We start from the raw sequence: 17,532 nt of genomic DNA, 5'->3' as shown, positions 1-17,532 counted from the left end.
AGAGTATCAGCCTCTCCAACATTAACTTTGCTTACAGAGTGAAACCCTCCTTTGTAAGAGATCTGTCCACCGGTGCAAAATGTGATCACAGTCCATTGACCCTCAATAGAAAGGCTTATGGGTCTACATTGAGGTCATAAGACCACTTTTAGTCCAGCACAGTGTTTTGCCACCCAGGCTGACTAGTAACAGAGTTGGATGTTGGATAGTTTTCATTGATTTTAAAGGCATCTCCATCAGGGATCAATGAAGATTCTGTGAGAGGTATGTTCAAATCAAGAGTACGAGTGAGAGAATTTTACTAGATGTTAGAAAAACGTTTTGATAATTGGTTACTAGGCAGAAGACATTGTTTCTAGTCAGAGGGATTGACTGAATCATGTCTCGTGAAAGGGTAACTACCTCTCAGATCAGGAGAGTGTGCTGCTGATGAGAGTCAGAGCTGAGCGCTGGGATATGATGCTGCCACTCCGCGTTGGACGAGTGTGTCATGTGCTTGTGCTGGTGTTGTGTCTGTCTGCGGCTGAGGACTTCGACTGGTCAGCGAACAACCACGACTCCTTCTATTATGGCACTTTTCCAAATGGTATGATCCCAAAATTTCCATATGGATCCCTTTTTCTCAGCCACAAAGACTCTTGGGAAATCAACAGATTTTCATGGATATCAATAATAAAAGTTAATAACACTTTAAATTAGACTCGACGTGAAAGAATGTTTAAGAAGTGTTCCATACTGTTTCGCTTCATTTGTCAGGATTTTCGTGGGGCGCCGGCAGTTCAGCCTATCAGACAGAAGGAGCCTGGGACAAAGATGGGAAAGGACTGAGCATCTGGGATGTGTTCACTCATAAGAAGGGAAAGACGTTCTTGAATGATACTGGAGACTCTTCGTGTGAAGGATACTACAAAAACAAGGTGCTCATGTTGGTTCTTGTCATGATGATTGACTACAAAATGACCCAGCTGTGAAATGCAACATTTTGCTTCATTTTCTCGTATAGGATGACATATTGTTGATGAAAGAGCTGAATCTGAATCATTATCGGTTCTCCATCTCCTGGCCCAGGATCATGCCAACTGGTATTAGGTGTAAGTCTCTGTACTGCTGGCTCCTAGTAGGACATTAGGTATCAATAAATTCCCATTAAATTAAACTTTCACTTCTGTGTTTGCAGCTGACCATGTGAATGAGAAAGGACTGAAGTATTATGATGTTCTTATTGATGAGCTGCTTGAAAATAGTATCACTCCCATTGTGACCCTTTATCATTGGGACCTGCCACAGGTGTGTACTCCTCCAGCATATATCCAGTATTAATATTGTGCTTAATATCATATTGTTGTTTTATTTAATCTCTCAAGAACGTTTTAATGAATAGATCTTATCTGGTATTTATATATATATATTTTAGCGAATGAAAACAAAGCTGTGCAGTATATATATGCAGTCTAGTGACGCATTTAAGTACAGCTCGCACAGAAGTCAGTGTCAAATAAGTCTTCATGAAGCTTTTTTTTTTTTTTTTGCCCTTACATAACCCTAACGCTCAAAATAATCAATTGGGTTGATATAGGTAAACTTAAATTAAACAAATTAGTTCAATCAAATTAACTTGAGTATTTAGTACTTTCTTCTGAGTTCAGAAAACTCACACGTTTTAGTAATAGCAATTGTTTTGAGTTTTATGAACTTAAAAACTGAAACTGGACTGGGATTTCTATTTCTCAGCATGCTTTGCCAAGACACTTGAAAGGGAGTACTAAATGCTAAAATTAAGTAATGTTTTTTTGTGCAAGATGAATTTTAAGTGGGAGATTTAGATTTTAATGTTTTGCTGTGCAAATTTACAAGAGGTTTTGTTATGTTGTTTTTGTTGTATTTTGCAGTGCACGTTTTTGAAAATAATTTTTTTAACGAGATGATAACAATGAGAGTTATCATCTCTGTGTAAACTACAAAACGCAAATTTGAGAAAACTGTGACATCATTACATGTTCAGTCTATACACTGTAAAAAAATATTTAGGAAAAAAGTTACCTGATTGCCTTAAAATTTTGAGTTCATTGAAACTAATTGTTTTAGTTAAAGAACATTTTTTGAGATTCGACAACCTTTATTAAAATATAATTAAAAGATTTTGTAAGCATATTGGGTAATTGTGTTTTATTTCTGATGACGCAGTAAAACATGACAAATAGTGCTATTTTCATGATTTATCACATTTTTATGTGGTTCAGATACAATATTATTTTGAGTTTCTATTTATTAAACAAATTTCCTTCATTGTATCAACTCAAATTTTTAATTTCAATAAACTCAACATTTTAAGGCAACCAGGTTACTTACTTTTTTATGTTAAACCAACAAAAAACCAAAAAAACATTACAGTGTAGGACTTGTTTTGCCCATGAAAATGCACCAAAATGTCACTGATGTATGTGACCACACCTTTCTGTTCTCGTCTGTCCTCACATCCATGTTTTCAATTGCGAAACATAAATACAGTTCGCCAAGCGTCTGTTTAATTCAGTTATGGCATATCTTTCAACAATATCTCTGTCAAGATTTGGCAAGTACAAATATACACCTTTAGTGAATTAAATGTAACCTATCCACTGCATTGCCTGATTTAATAATGGATTTGTCTGTAACACTTTTGGAAAGTTTTATTATTTTGTCTGTACATTTGGACAGGTTTTGCAAGAGAAATATGGAGGATGGCAGAACATCAGCATGATTAATTATTTCAATGATTTTGCTAACCTTTGCTTTGAACGATATGGGGACCGTGTGAAATACTGGATAACTTTTAATAACCCATGGGTATGCTCACTCTATAAATCTTATTAGTATTACTTAATAACAGCAAATTAAATAAATGTGAAAAGGATATGCTTATTAAATGTGCTCATTGTGTGTCAGTCAGTGGCAGTGGAAGGATATGAAACTGGAGAACATGCTCCAGGACTAAAGCTCAGGGGCATTGGGGCCTACAGAGCAGCTCACCACATCATTAAGGTAACATCACTCCCATGACAGAATATTGTACCCTAGTATTTCATAATGGAGATATATGCAATACTGTTTGTGTTGGTTTACAAACAGGCACATGCTAAGGTCTGGCACACGTATGATTATCAGTGGCGAAGCAAACAAAGAGGTATGAGCTTACAAATAGCTGTTAGTTTATCAAAAATAATACCCTCTGAACACTTTGACTGCTTTCTTCTCTAGGTATGGTTGGCATTTCACTGTCCGGGGACTGGGGAGAGCCTGTGGACATCACTAACCAGAAAGATATTGAGGCTGCAGAGAGATATGTGCAGTTTTACATAGGCTGGTTTGCTACACCCATCTTCCATGGAGATTATCCTCAAGTGATGAAGGATTTCATAGGTACTGTTTCTAAGTAGATGTTGGTTGAATATGTGAGGTCAAGAATGGCACAATTCAGCATATTAATGACAATTTTGTATCCAAGGGAGGAAAAGCACACAGCAGGGCATGGGAACGTCTCGTCTTCCCACCTTTTCCTCTCAGGAGAAGAGTTACATCAAAGGCACCTGTGATTTCTTAGGCGTTGGGCACTTCACGACACGCTACATCACCCAAAAGAGCTTCCCTTCCAACCGTGGAACCACCTTCTTCTCAGATCGGGATGTAGCGGAGCTGGTCGACCCACGTTGGCCTGATCCTGGTTCGGAGTGGCTCTACGCAGTTCCATGGGGCTTTCGCCGTCTGCTGAACTTTGTAAAGGTGCACAAAGCCTGTTGTTTAAAAGGCACTGGTTTCATATTTCAATCATAAATATATCTTTATTACTAATGTCTTTGTGACAGTATCATGTCATGTCTTTGACTTATGCTCTTTGACTTTCTAAAGACTCAATATGGGAACCCCATGATCTTCATCACTGAGAACGGGGTCTCAGAGAAGATTATGTGCACAGAACTGTGTGATGACTGGAGGATACAGTATTACAAGGATTACATCAATGAGATGCTCAAAGGTAACTAATGATTGGATGGACTTCCTTAAAGAAATAATTTACGTACCTCCATGTTGTTCCAAACCAATATGACTTTCTTTCTTCAGAGGAACACAAAAGAAGGTATTTTGAAGAATGTATCAGCTGTTTTTGTTCATATAATGCAAGTCAATGGGGTTCAAAACAATGTTGGGCCCCACTGTCTTTCATTGTATGGACAAAAATAAAAAAATAAAAAAAAAAATAAAGAAGACGAAATATTCTCCAGAAGAAAGTCAAACAGGTTTGGAATGACATGATGGCGATTAAATGTTTGATAGAATTGTCACAAACTTGACACATTATCGTTCTTTATTTCTTGTTCTCCTGCAGCGATCAGGGATGGAGTGAATGTGAAGGGCTACACCGCCTGGTCTCTGTTGGACAAGTTTGAGTGGGATGAGGGTTATTCAGAGAGGTTCGGCCTATACTACGTAGACTTCAAGAACAAAAATAAACCTCGCTACCCCAAAGCCTCTGTTCAATTCTACAAACGCATCATTAAGTCTAATGGATTTCCCAATCAAAGAGAGGTAACATCTATATTGTTCAACTGTCCATTAAACATTACTAATAAGAAAACAATGAAGGTTATAATGACCTAGTTCTAATGTTAATTTCTTCGTATTTTTTCATAATGTAAAAATACATTACAAGGACTCCAGCTAAATCATAAACGCACAAAAAGCTATATATACACATAAAAAACTTTGGAGGGGGACCTTAGATATATACCACACACACAAAGTTTTTTTTAAGGAAAGTGCTAATTAATATTTAAAATGATTGTGTTTGACAGCCATCTTTTGGAAACACTTTGGATTAGAGCATCTGTTTTAGTGCTGAAACATGCTATTTAGAGTCAGTGAAAAAATGTTTCACTGAAAGAACATTTTTCCAATTAAATAGCTGTAGTGTTTGGGAGGAATATGGCAACAACCTCATTTGGTTATCTACCAACAAAAATGTCTTGGAAGACAAGATTAGAATGTAATTACCATATAAACGTTTTTTTCTTAATTATTTTTCTGTTTACTTATATTGAATAAACTCCAAATCATTGGCTTGGACATGTTCCAAATGTTTATTTTCAGATTATACAAAACAACAATTTTATATATAATAGTTTATATAATCGGTGTATTAAAGGTGGCGTAATTAGCAGAATGAAACAGACAAGTTAAATACCACATACAAGGACAGATTAGAATCAGAATATAATTTTGAAAGGTGTGTCCATCTGTGCAAACCTCCATCTGTAAGAGAACAGAATGACTAAATGAGACAATGACCATATGCTCTGATTCATCATCATCGTCAGGTTGAGAACTGGAAGAGGAAAGCTACAGAGACTTGCTTCACCAGCAATCAGCTCCTGGCTGCAGGTCAGTGGATCACTGATTCTAACTTAGTTGAACTGGGGCAAACAAGGAAAAATTCCATTTGTTGATCACAGACTAAAAAGGAATAATCATGTAGCCTTTAATCAAGAACAAATTCAATGGGTACAAATTCCCCTTGAACAGTGCATGAGAACATTCTTTGCCTTCATCTGGATCTCAACTGTTTTATTATGCTAACCTCATTTGTGGTTTGACAAAGTTTCTACTTAGCCACTAGTGTCCATAGGGACTCTGTATGCTTACCATGAGAATGGATCGACAAAGACTTTTGGGGAGGTCTGAACCAGAAACTGAGCTGAAACCTCTTAACAGGATTTTTCTTTGTTTGCCCCTCCAGCTAGATGAAAAATCCAAGGAAAATAAAGATCATGCAAAGATGCCAAAGGTTTGGCCAGTGCAGGATGAAGTTTAGACACTAGGGTGCATATAGAAAAAAAACGTGTTCTTTTCTTTTTGGCTTGGCAAACTTCCGACAATGTCGTTAAAAAAAACTCAAAATGATTAGGTGGTGTAGTTGGATAAAAAGAACATTAAGCAACTTCAGTTTTGGCCAACTCTAATCTTGAGAAGCTGAAATATCTCAGATCTTTAGAGGCCATATCCTGCAAGCTTCAGTGAATGATATTAAAATGTCTCTATGGTATATTCTTAATTAAATTCCCCCATAAAGAAAAAAAGCCAGATCAGCTATCGAAGTACATATAAACATCACAGAGCAGTATTCTGAGAAGCTATATACTATATACTGTAGTGTGCAACAGTGCTTGCTCATTTTTTAATGGTCTTAGTTCCAGAAGTTTTTTCTACATTCTTTAATAATCTTTTTTTGTTTAAGAGTAACAAGTCATGAACCAAACCAACCTGCTATGAGATAAATCTTTAATTCGAAGTTAAAAAAAGGATTTAAAAGAAAGAGAGAGAGAGAGAGAGAGAGAGAGAGAGAGAGAGAGAGAGAGAGAGAGAGAGAGAGAGAGAGAGAGAGAGATAAAGATACTTGACTGCTTTTAACTACATGGAAATATTGATTATGTATATAGAAACTCAAATATGCATATCTAATATACACTAACTAGCCACTTTATTAGGTAAATCTGTTCAACTGCTTGGTAATGAAAAAATCTAATCAGCCAATCGCATGGCAGCAACTCAGTGCATTAAGACATGTAGACATGGTCATGTCGAACGGCTGAAGTTGTTGAGCATCAGAATGGGAAAGAAAAGTGATTGAAGTGACTTTGAGCGTGGCATGGTTGTTGGTGCCAGACAGGTCGTATTTCAGAAACTGCTGATCTACTGGGATTTTCACACAGCTCCATACAGAGAATGGGCTAAAAAAAGAGAAAATATCCAGTGGCAGTTCTGTAGGCGAAAATACCTTGTTGATGCTAGAGGTCAGAGGAGAATAGACAGACTAGTTTGAGCTTGATAGAGAGGCAACAGAAGCTCAAATAATTACTTGTTACAACTGAAGCAGATGAGCTACAGTAGTAGAACACACCGGTGCCTCTCCTGTTAGATAAGACCAGGAAACTGAGGACACAATTCACAAGGGATCACCAAACCCAGAACATAGAAGATTACAAAAATGTCGCCTGGTCTGATGAGTCTTGATTTTTGTGGTGATATTCAAATGAGTGTCAGAATTTGGCATAAACAACATGAAAGCAAGGATCCATCCTGCATTGTATCAATGGTTCAGGCTGGTGGTGGTGGTGTAATGGTGTGGAGGATATTTTCTTGGCACACTTTGGGTCCCTTAGTACCAATTGAGCATCATTTAAATGCCACAGCCTACCTGAGTATTTTTGTTGACCATGTCCATCCCTTAATGACCACAGTGTGCCCATTTTCTGATGACTACTTCCACCAGCAGGATCTACCATCTCAAACTGGTTACTTGAACATGACAATGAGTTCTCTATACTCAAATGGCCTCCACAGTCACCAGATCTCAATCTAATAGTGCACATTTGAGATGTTGTGGAACAGGAGATTCACATCATGAATGTGCAGCCGACAAATCTACAGCAAATATGTGATGCTATCATGTCAATGGACCAAAATCTCTGAGGAATGTTTCCAGCACTTTGAATCTATGCCACAAAAAATAAAATCAGTTCTGAAGACAAAAGGGGGTTTAAACCGGTACTAGCAAGGTGTACCTAATAAAGTGGCCAGTGAGTGTATATACACACAAATATTTAAGTAGTTTGAAAGCGTAGGGAGATTGACGCCATTACATCATTCGCGGTGCTTCATGGGAGAGGGTGGTGCTTAAGAGTTTTTTTTGTTTCAATTCTCTAATTGGTGAAGTTTTTTTTTTTCAGAGAATCCTGGGTAATATATTTTTTCAGGTTTATTGTTTTTTTGTTGTTGGAAAAAATCTGTTTCTAGATGGAGAAAATGAAAAAGGTTTTTACTTGCAGAACCTGACTTATGAAGTTTTCATCAGGAGCAATTGTGTATGGACTATATGAAACATACCACTTTGGTGAACTCACTGCTACTTTCATTAGAGCTTGCTTTGCTTTTTTTTTTTTTTTTTAAATGTCGCTTTTGCCAATTCTCTCATATTTCAAACTAAATGTGCTGTATAATCTTCAAAAAACAGCCAGCGTATAAACTAATAAGTGTCATGCTAAAAGGATACTTGATGTGGATGACATGTCCTTTTTCTTATAACCCAGTTGACTGAATTGTGCCGCTTTACTGTGAGCTTACACAGAAGCCATCAAAGGGTTAATGTGTCCTGATGCAATCCTAAGATTATTTCTCTCTCTTCATTAGAGGAACAGCGGAATACGGCTGCAAATATTCTAAGACTTATTCATGGTAAGCCATCACACACACATAATTACACAACAGCTAGAAGAGAACTATATTAACCCTTTGAGTGCTCCGTTATGCAAAAGCAGTGTGACAACTTGGTTACACTAACATATTTGGGCTGATGAACACATATGTTTGTGTGTATGTTTCAGATCCTTTAACCAGCCACATGGAGATGGTGACTGAGGTTGTGGTTCCCACAGTGTGCACCCTCTGCATTTTGATCAGCGCAGTCTTTCTCATGTTCCTGCTGCGTAAACGCAACTAACTCACTTTTTTATGAGGGGAAAAAAACTGAATTTGAGACTTGAAAACCCCTAGTTATCCTACTGCTCATAAAAACATTCACTACCTGGCTTAAGAGATTTGACCAGTTTAGATGGAAATGATAGGTAGCTATGCCTATTAACAGACAGAAAATAAATTCCAACACAGCGCTACAACAACCCAAAATGAAATGACCCTTCACAATAGATAATCTTTGAAAAGCCAAGCCAATGTTGATTCTTGTTTTATTACGAGCTCTGTCAGGTTCTTTTTTTGCCAGCAGACTCTCCTCTATTTTTTTAACAGGTGATTCCCCAGAGGTTCAAGATGTAGTGTGCCGTTACACATTTTACAGGTAGTTACTATAATAATAACAGTTAATTATGCATAGTTACATGCAACTAACCCTAAACCAAACCTTAATGCTAACCCTAATTATATAGTAAGTTCATGTAGTTAATTACAATTACTTAGTACTTAATCATATAATTACACTGTAACAAGGACACCTTAAAATAAAGTGGAACCAAAAAATGTTACATAGTGTAAATTATATATGACAAACAGTCATCCAGTTTTTAATATTATTTCTATGTGGACTAAACCAGTTGCTTTTAACCCTGCTAAATTAAATCTTAAACATCTACCGTTCAAAAGTTTGGGGTACGATTTTTTGTTGTTGTTGAAAAAAAAATTATTCGGCAAGGGTGCATTAAATTAATCAAAAAAGTAACAGTAAAGACATGCGTAAATGTTACAAAAGATTTCTATTTCAAATCGATGCTGTTCTTTTGAACTTTCGGGAGGGAATCAGTTTTTTGCAAAAATATTAACCGGCACAACTGTTTTCAACTGTTATGATAAGAAATGTTTCTTGAGCACCAAATGAGCATATTAGAAGGATCATGTGACACTGAAGACTGGAGTAATCACTGCGGAAAATTCAGCTTTATATGCCATTTTAAAATACATTTATTAATAAATAGTTATTTTAAATTGTAATAATATTTCACAATATCACTATTTTCAAATAAATGCAGCCTTGCTGAGCATACACCTCTTTTTTCAAAAACATAACTTTTGAACAGTATTGTACACAGTAAAAAAAATATCTAAACTTCATTTATTTTTTCTGTCAGTATATTTGCATTAAATGGAGTCTTACCCATGTTAAGTGAAGCTGATGAGGCTACAGCTCACCATGGTCCTGTAGTAAGATATCTTCTCACACTCTCCATTGACAGACTCATCCAGCGGCACATCTGCATGTGCGTCACAAGATGAATTAAAATGTCTAATTTCTTTTGTTTTAATCAAACTCAACAACAAAAGACGGTGACTTCACCTAAGTCAAAACTGATGTGGTCTACTAGGGGCTTGTCACTGAGGTACAAAGCCGTCTTGACTTCCTTAGACCCCTGTCCACTGTACACCTCCATGCCCCAAGAGAATGGCTGCTCCCTGAGAGAATAACATAAAACAACGTTAATTCATACTTATACATATCATTACACTGTTTAATACATCCTACATGAAATGGAAAAGTTATCAGGGCTGGGTAGATTACTTAAAATTCTAGTCCATTACTGAATACAGATTAGATGACAAAAATGAGTTAGTAATGTAATCTATTTCATTACACATTTTAGGTAATATAATCTGACTACATTTTGATTACTTTTGACCTCACTTGGTTATAACATTGATTTGAATAGTATAATCTTGTACCATATTGATAAAAAAAATACAAAGAAAAAGAAAAATGATTGCATTTTTTTATCATCAACATGAATTACTTTACTTTAGGAAGGAACTGCTGGGGGTTCTTACATTTATGAAAAGTTAATAATTAAATTCCATAAAACTTTGGAGAAAATAACATTTAAAAGAAAAAGAATAACTACGAAGAATCAATGAATGAATGCTGAATAATTTACTGCCATTTTATGAATACTAAGTAACCATGTGATCAATCAAAAATAGTTTTAACTAGGGCTGCACAATTAATCTAATTTCTAATCGTGATTACAATTACGGATGCCACAATTAAAAAAAAAAAATCAAACCAATGTATAGTTTATCTTTGAGGCTTAATCCTATAGAAAAGCAATAAAAGGTTTCATTTAAAATATAGCATGCAATTGATTCATACATTTGGTATAAAGCTTTTCAAAACATTCAATGTAAATTGTGATAGTTGTAATTACAATATGAAGGGAATAATAATTTGTCATAATTGTGCAGCCCTAAATGTAACTATTCTGAATATTTATTTAATATACCGTAATATTTTTTTTTTGAAATCTGATTACATAATGTAGATTACATATATAATCGCTTACTCCCCAGCACTGAAAGTAATACAGAAACAATGACAGCTCATAAGAAATGCAGCATCAACTCACTTTTCATAAAAGTAGCTAATGAGGGCAGGCTTAATTTGCAACTGGAAGATGTGGTCCTCATCATAGTTGGATGTTTTATAGTACTGCAAACAGGACCTGACATCAAATATCATGGTTAGAACAGATTTACAAAGATCCAGCTACTGAAATTAATTTTATTGCTCTCTATTTTAATCTCTTGCAATACACCATCCTTATTGCAATCAAGGGATCTGCAGTGTTGTATAATGGAAAAAGTGCACCCTAAATCATAAAACACAATTTCCTGTAAAAAAATTGTATAATATATTATTTATCTACACTTTGAAATCACCATTTGATTAATATATCAATCAATGAAAGGGCAGGAAGCTTACTGAGTGAAAAGGAAAAGGCGGTCATGAGGAAGACTGAGGAAAGTACTGCATGTGCCCAGGATCTCCAGCAGGTGGTGCAGTTTCCTCACTCTTATCACCTGCTCCTGCAACTCTACCTCTGTGGCCAAGTAGTAACTCTGAAAAGTACAGATAAAATGCATAAACCCCTACAGCACCATACTGTTCATATTCACCTTAACCTTTAAAAAAAATCTAAAGTGTTTCCTACCAAATAGTTGAGAGTTGTAAGTTCCTTTCCTAAAAAAAATACTCAAGTCAGAATCAAGTCTTTAAACATCTAAAAATGAATTAGCGTTATGTAGCTAATTTGCAGATTAACTATTAACCAAAGAAGGGCTACATTTGAAAGTTATTGTACCAACAAGGTAGTTGATAAAGTCTTTCCTGATCTTGTCCAGGCCCAACTCTAAGAGCATATTAGCGGGTGTGAGGCCAGTGAGAGGCACGGTGTCTATCTGCTTCTGGTACGATTGCAGGATCAGCTTACTGAGAGTGCTACTGCTGTCTTTGTGGATCTAAGGGGGAAAAATATCCGCATTGCACAGTATTTTAATATATCAATGCTGGGGAAAAAAATGTTTTAGCAAAAAATATCTTAAAGGAAGTGTATGTAAGATTGTGGCCAAAACTGGTACTGCAATCACTATCCCCTCTCCTCCTCCCCCTGCCCCTGCCTTGAGGTTGCCAGATAGGCTGCAGGATCAAGCAGGAACGTTTGTAGCTGCAGCTGTGGTAAATAGAGCAGATCTGGCAACCCGGATGCAGAAACACTACTGACTTCATGATTGGTCGATCAGTGGAGGGTGGAGCTTCAGGCCAAAACACAACATATCAACATCAGTTGAGGGCTGCAACAACAACTTTTAAATGACAATATCCTGGCCGGACTACTGTTGTCAGTGATATAAGTATTTGAAATTAACATGATTTTTTAATGTCTAGTGACATATCAGGGTCATTTTATGATTAATTGAAATACATTTCTTACATACAGTTCCTTTAAATGCATTTAAACAGAAGACATGGAGTTGCACGCACCCATGGTTTGATTTTACCAAGTTTCACTGCTTTGACAACAATTTTCAGGCACTCTGTTATGTCTTGATATGAAGTTACACCTATGAGAAAAAAATGGCAATACATTTAGTTACAGTGAAACGGTTTCGCTGTATTTGTGAAAATTTGCAACGCTAATATTTACTCCTCCTCATCTTCTCCCACAGTTGCTCTGTAAAATCCAGGTCTCCTCTCTCGATCACCATCGAGCTGAAGGCTGCAGTAGCATCTGTCTTAGCTTTCTGTTACAAAAGATTAAAGGGATATTACTCAATAAATATGTGTAAATTATTTATATATAATTTTCTCACTGATGTCATTCAAATACATATGACTTTCCTTTTTCAATGAAACCCAAAAGGTGAATTTTTTAACAATAATCTGGCTACATTTCAATGTAATGAAAGTGAATGATTGAGAACTGTCAATATTATAATAATATATATTAGATTATATTCAGGGCCAGATTTATGCATTGAGAAGATGCATTGAGAGGGCCCAGTTACAGTGAGAAGAAATTTTGGAAACACTTTAGAATAATGGTCATTAGTTAGCATTAGTTAACTATATTAGTTAACATGAACTAATAATGAACGGCACTTATAAAGCATGTATTAATCGTTGTTGTTAATTTCAACATTTACAGATACTTTATTAAAGTTTTCCCCCATCTAGCGGTGAAAATGTATATGACAATCCAGTGAATAATAGTTTCTGTTCTTCTCAATTCCGATTTCGTTTTAAATCCTACGGTGGCCGATTTAGTCCAAGATTAACATGGCTTCCAGTTCGACCTCGTTCATGACTGCCATCGAGTGTTAAAACGCGAAAAGTGAAGCTTAAATTTATGTCCCTCTTTGGCTAATGTACTTTCAAGATGGAGAGGCAACATGTCGACCAGCATTCGAACCCCTCACCCGCCGTATGTATTTTCAATGGCATATTATAAACTTACGAGAATACTTTATTACTTGAAAGAAGTAAATATACATTAATGAGCACATATTTTTGAAAGAACTAAGTGTTTTTACCTAAGAATAAACTAAAAAAAGTTACACAGTGTAGCTTTAAAGGTGAACTATGTAGTATTTTTGCATTAAAATATCCAAAAACCACTAGGCCAGTGTTATATATTTTGTTCAGTTGAGTACCTACAATATCCCAGATGTTTCCAACTATTTGTAAATTGTGAAAAAATTGCTATTTTAACTAAGGACAGGGACGTTGCAGCATTGCATTGAGAGAGTCGCCTGTCAATTGCGTCATATCTGCGTTACCCTCGGTTTCGGCTTTTATTTGGCAGGAGCGCTTTACTCTTAGCAGTGTGAACAAGTGAACGCACGGAGTAAAGTCATAACATCGTTTTGAACACACTTAAATGTATCTAATATGATAAACAGAGCTACATTACCTCAAAATCATAACCGGAAGAACGGATCTGTGCAGGCGCTCGGCGAATGTGTCTCGTCCCGTCATAATAAAAGTCCCGGTATTCGCAAGGCGGGTATTTGTTTAACAATCGCTCCAGCAGCTTTGCTCAGGTCCATAACACTCGGTCCTGCTCTGCTTTAGACTACAGTAACGTTAATAACCGCATGCATGAACGTGATTTCTGCCCGAGTCCTATTTTTCACCGGCTGTGATGAGAAGACCACATCTCCCAAGATGCTGCGCTCACACTTTGCGTCATCAAACTACGCATTTGTTTTGCATAGGCGCCCTCCAGTGGACCAAAGCTGCATAGTGCACCTTAAACATTAGTTAATGCACTGTGAACTAACATGAACAAACCATGAACAGCTGGGTTTTAATTAACTAACATTAACAAAGATGAACTAATACAGTAACAAATGTATTGCTCATGGTTAGTTCATGTTAGTTAATATACGGTATTAACTAATGACCATTTTTATAAAGTGTTACCAAATTTTTATTATTATTAATATTTCACTCTTTAATGCTAAAAAACTCATTAATAATTACTTAATAAAGTAATAAAATAAAAAACATTGCACTGCATTTATTTTTCTCTCTCTAATTGTTTACCCATTATGTTATTTATGTTAGTCATTAAATTGATTTTGCAAATATTTAAACAATGAACAGTATTAAAAAGAGCTTGTGACTAAAACTCGTAACATGAAATGCTGCACACATTTTTGGACCGTCTCTGCAAATGTAAATAAAGAACTGGTTGTTTGAATATGTGCAGCATCTTCTTTACTCAAGAATCACTGTCTTCTAAACTAAGCAATTCGGGTCAGCTTCTCAGATGCGGCCATCTAAGAATTGAAGCTTGATTTTGGTAAAATGTTAATAATATAATGGCATGCAATATATGAGCATTTATGATGCCGCAACACAGTTTAAAATGATTTATACAATGCAGATAGGGCCCAAAAATGTATTTTGCCTATATCCTAATATGAGGTGACTCTGACCCTCATTATATTATAAATTTACCTCTGAAACTTTGGCAGCATGTCCTGGTACTCCATGTGCAAGGTTCTCAAGCTCTAAAATAAGAAGGACACATAATAATTAATCTCCCTCAAACACACTATAAAAGCAAAACTGACACAGAGAAAATCAGCAGAATTCATATCGCAGCTTCAGTATGCATGTATACATATCACAGAGCAATCTCACAGTATTTACCCTCAATGAGTGATCTGGTCAGGTCCACTGCAGACTGAGTCTCTATTGGTTCCAACCATTCAGTTTCTCCCGTTCTCAAACCTTCTGCCAGAGCCTAGTCAAGTGTTTGAAAATAAAGACAATAATAATAAATTAAGTTATAAAATAATAATTAATAAAAATTAATTAAACTATTTGTAAACAATACAATATTATACATAAGAGTGAAAACATTTTCCATCTATAACAAATCTACTGCAATTCAACCATCCACATTCTGTGACGATCCTCACACCACTCAAGTGATGTAACTTTCATCATCAGGAGGAGGATCCGTGGATGTCTGTGGATTTTTTTTGTCCACATAGTGCTCATACAACAGCACGTGTGAGTGGCGTAAAGGCCTAAAAAAAAATCCACTAGTGTCCACACACCAAACACTTGTTTTCACAAGTAAAGGCTCGCACACACATGGAAAATTAATACCAAGTCCTTTAGATGAAAAAAAATTAACTTAAATACAGTTATACTTGACTAAAAGAACACTTAAATGACAATTAAAAAAGTGTTGCCTTGGCAACTAATAGAAATAAAATAAGTTTAAACTGAAATACCAAAATTACTAAAACTAAAACTGAAATTAAAATAAATTAAAACCAAATTGATATATATATAATAAAAAAATAAAAAGAGACAAATACCACATTAAAAATTACTAAAATTTAAAATAAAATAATCATATATTAAAATAATTCCTTACCAGAAGGAACTCCATCTCTCTGTGGGTCTGATACAATGGACTTCTTATGTCTCCAACTGCGACTTTAATATTCTGAATATTTTTTTAAAAACAATAAGTAACCCCAATATATAGTACAAACAAAACAGATTAACTGACTGAAGTGTCACAGGCAAATGAATTTAGCATATGTACTGACCAGAGTTGCTTTCGAAGATAAGGGTGGACACTCCAAGACTTTCTCAACATTGTTCCATGTCAGACTTGCTATTACACTGCTTTGAGACTCAAACATCATGCTCTCCTCTTTCAAGGAGCAAAACATGTTAAACTGTGCATAGCCTTTGGTCGCCACCTGCAAAGAAAATCTGATTAATATCAATATCTAATAGTGAGGTGCCTACAGTATAGGAGAAATGTCTTACTGTAGAAGAATGGTGTCTATTCTGATGCTCTTGTTTAAGCTCATCCAATGTGGCGAAAGAGGTTTCATTTGCTGTTGGACCTGCTGGAAATTGGAAAATAAGAGAAGGTTCTGGGTTCATAATGTAATACATTAGTAATTAATGTTATTACCTTTGCAGCAGACTGTATACAGTTTGACACCACTGGTTTTGTTCCCACTGTAGACAGTTTCTACTCCAAGCCAGGCAGTAGCGCACGGGTCGGACTTGTCACAACGGACCCAGAGAGGGTGCAGAGTGCCTGGGACTTCCACCCGGGGCATGTTGGGATTGTGAGCCATGGTGTACCACGACAGCAGCTGCCTGGTTGAAGCAAGAGAGTTATGATTATTCATAATCACAAAGCTAGTTTAAAATAATAATAATAATAATGAATCCAGTGCAGTAATGCGCTGCAAGAAATAGTTATTTAATCATATTATATGTAATGGCTTCTTTCACCTGGCTTTCATGACAGACAGAGGCTGAGGCCCCAGGTCTTGTTCCACCTTATAAAGCATCTCTTCAACAACACTGGAGTCAGCTGTAGTTTCTGCAGATTCTGCTTCACACTTTGGTTGCTTTTTTATGAAATAAGTTCACAATTATGTAATATCTACTGTAAATAAAAATAGCACATAATATATACAATCATAAACGGACTTACTACTTTCTCACAGACAAAGACAGGCTGATTTCCACCGATTATATTGTGTAAAAGCTCTTCCTTCTCCACCAGCAGAAACGTTACTGAAATATCATCCTAAAACCAACAAACACCTTATTTTCAACATGTACGACTGAGCATCTTCTCTATACATCTGTATCCACGTTCGTTTTACCATATACGTGCAGTTGTCTTTACTTCCATCTTGACATAACCTAAAACGGGCAAGGAAAGAAATGAGTTAACGTACACATATGATTTACGTAAATGGCATAACGCTACACTGTACATAGCAAAACATGACAGACCTGCCGTTTACGCAAGTTCAATCGCAGTAGAAAAGATAACAATTACTCACTTGAGAAATTTAACAAAGGCATTGGCGTCCGAGACTATTTTGGATCCCATTCCCTTCTTTAGGAAAACAACTAGATAATTAACAAATTCCCTCCCGCTTGAATGAAAAACTTAGACGATAGAAACTATTTGATTACAGCGCGCCAAATGTACGTCACGACGGCGCAGACGTACTTTTGCCACGCCCATTATTGATAAAAATAAATCTTCAAAAGCAAAAACATTTTTTTAAACAAAAAAAATATCTAATTTTTTTTTCTAAAATGCAATTAATTGAATATGAAAAAATCCAAACATTTATAAATATTTCAAATAATTATAG

General features: G+C 35.9%; 2 protein-coding genes across 4 annotated transcripts; one reads left to right on the top strand and one right to left on the bottom strand.

The window, feature by feature from the left end:
- Positions 1-456: 456 nt before the first annotated feature.
- lctlb (lactase-like b) lies at positions 457-9,179 on the top strand. 2 transcript variants are annotated; one of them, XM_067420493.1, is made up of 14 exons: positions 457-586; positions 757-917; positions 1,004-1,091; positions 1,178-1,287; positions 2,698-2,826; positions 2,926-3,021; positions 3,109-3,163; positions 3,238-3,399; positions 3,485-3,759; positions 3,886-4,012; positions 4,364-4,563; positions 5,352-5,415; positions 8,221-8,265; positions 8,415-9,179. In XM_067420493.1, the coding sequence occupies exons 1-14, from the start codon at positions 457-459 to the stop codon at positions 8,528-8,530; spliced, it is 1,758 nt and encodes a 585-aa protein (XP_067276594.1). In that variant the 3' UTR covers positions 8,531-9,179. The 2 variants fall into 2 exon arrangements, with proteins under 2 accessions (XP_067276594.1, XP_067276595.1); XM_067420494.1 differs by lacking the exon at positions 8,221-8,265 and having other exon boundaries at positions 1,004-1,082.
- On the bottom strand, positions 5,103-17,357 carry zwilch (zwilch kinetochore protein). 2 transcript variants are annotated; one of them, XM_067420491.1, is made up of 19 exons: positions 17,212-17,357; positions 17,029-17,068; positions 16,854-16,949; positions 16,649-16,767; positions 16,320-16,510; positions 16,169-16,251; positions 15,943-16,098; positions 15,765-15,836; positions 15,026-15,119; positions 14,831-14,883; positions 12,513-12,609; positions 12,350-12,429; positions 11,670-11,826; positions 11,520-11,548; positions 11,291-11,427; positions 10,935-11,030; positions 9,875-9,990; positions 9,695-9,791; positions 5,103-5,286 (listed from the first exon to the last, which is right to left on the bottom strand). In XM_067420491.1, exons 1-18 carry the CDS (start codon positions 17,259-17,261, stop codon positions 9,700-9,702), a joined length of 1,758 nt encoding a protein of 585 aa, XP_067276592.1. In that variant the 5' UTR covers positions 17,262-17,357; the 3' UTR covers positions 5,103-5,286; positions 9,695-9,699. The 2 variants fall into 2 exon arrangements, with proteins under 2 accessions (XP_067276592.1, XP_067276593.1); XM_067420492.1 differs by having other exon boundaries at positions 16,169-16,248.
- Between the last annotated feature and the right edge of the window lie 175 nt (positions 17,358-17,532).

The sequence above is a fragment of the Pseudorasbora parva genome, chromosome 16 (genome assembly GCF_024679245.1).
Source record: "Pseudorasbora parva isolate DD20220531a chromosome 16, ASM2467924v1, whole genome shotgun sequence".
Taxonomy (NCBI): domain Eukaryota; kingdom Metazoa; phylum Chordata; class Actinopteri; order Cypriniformes; family Gobionidae; genus Pseudorasbora; species Pseudorasbora parva.
This window is presented reverse-complemented; position numbering and strand designations above follow the sequence as displayed.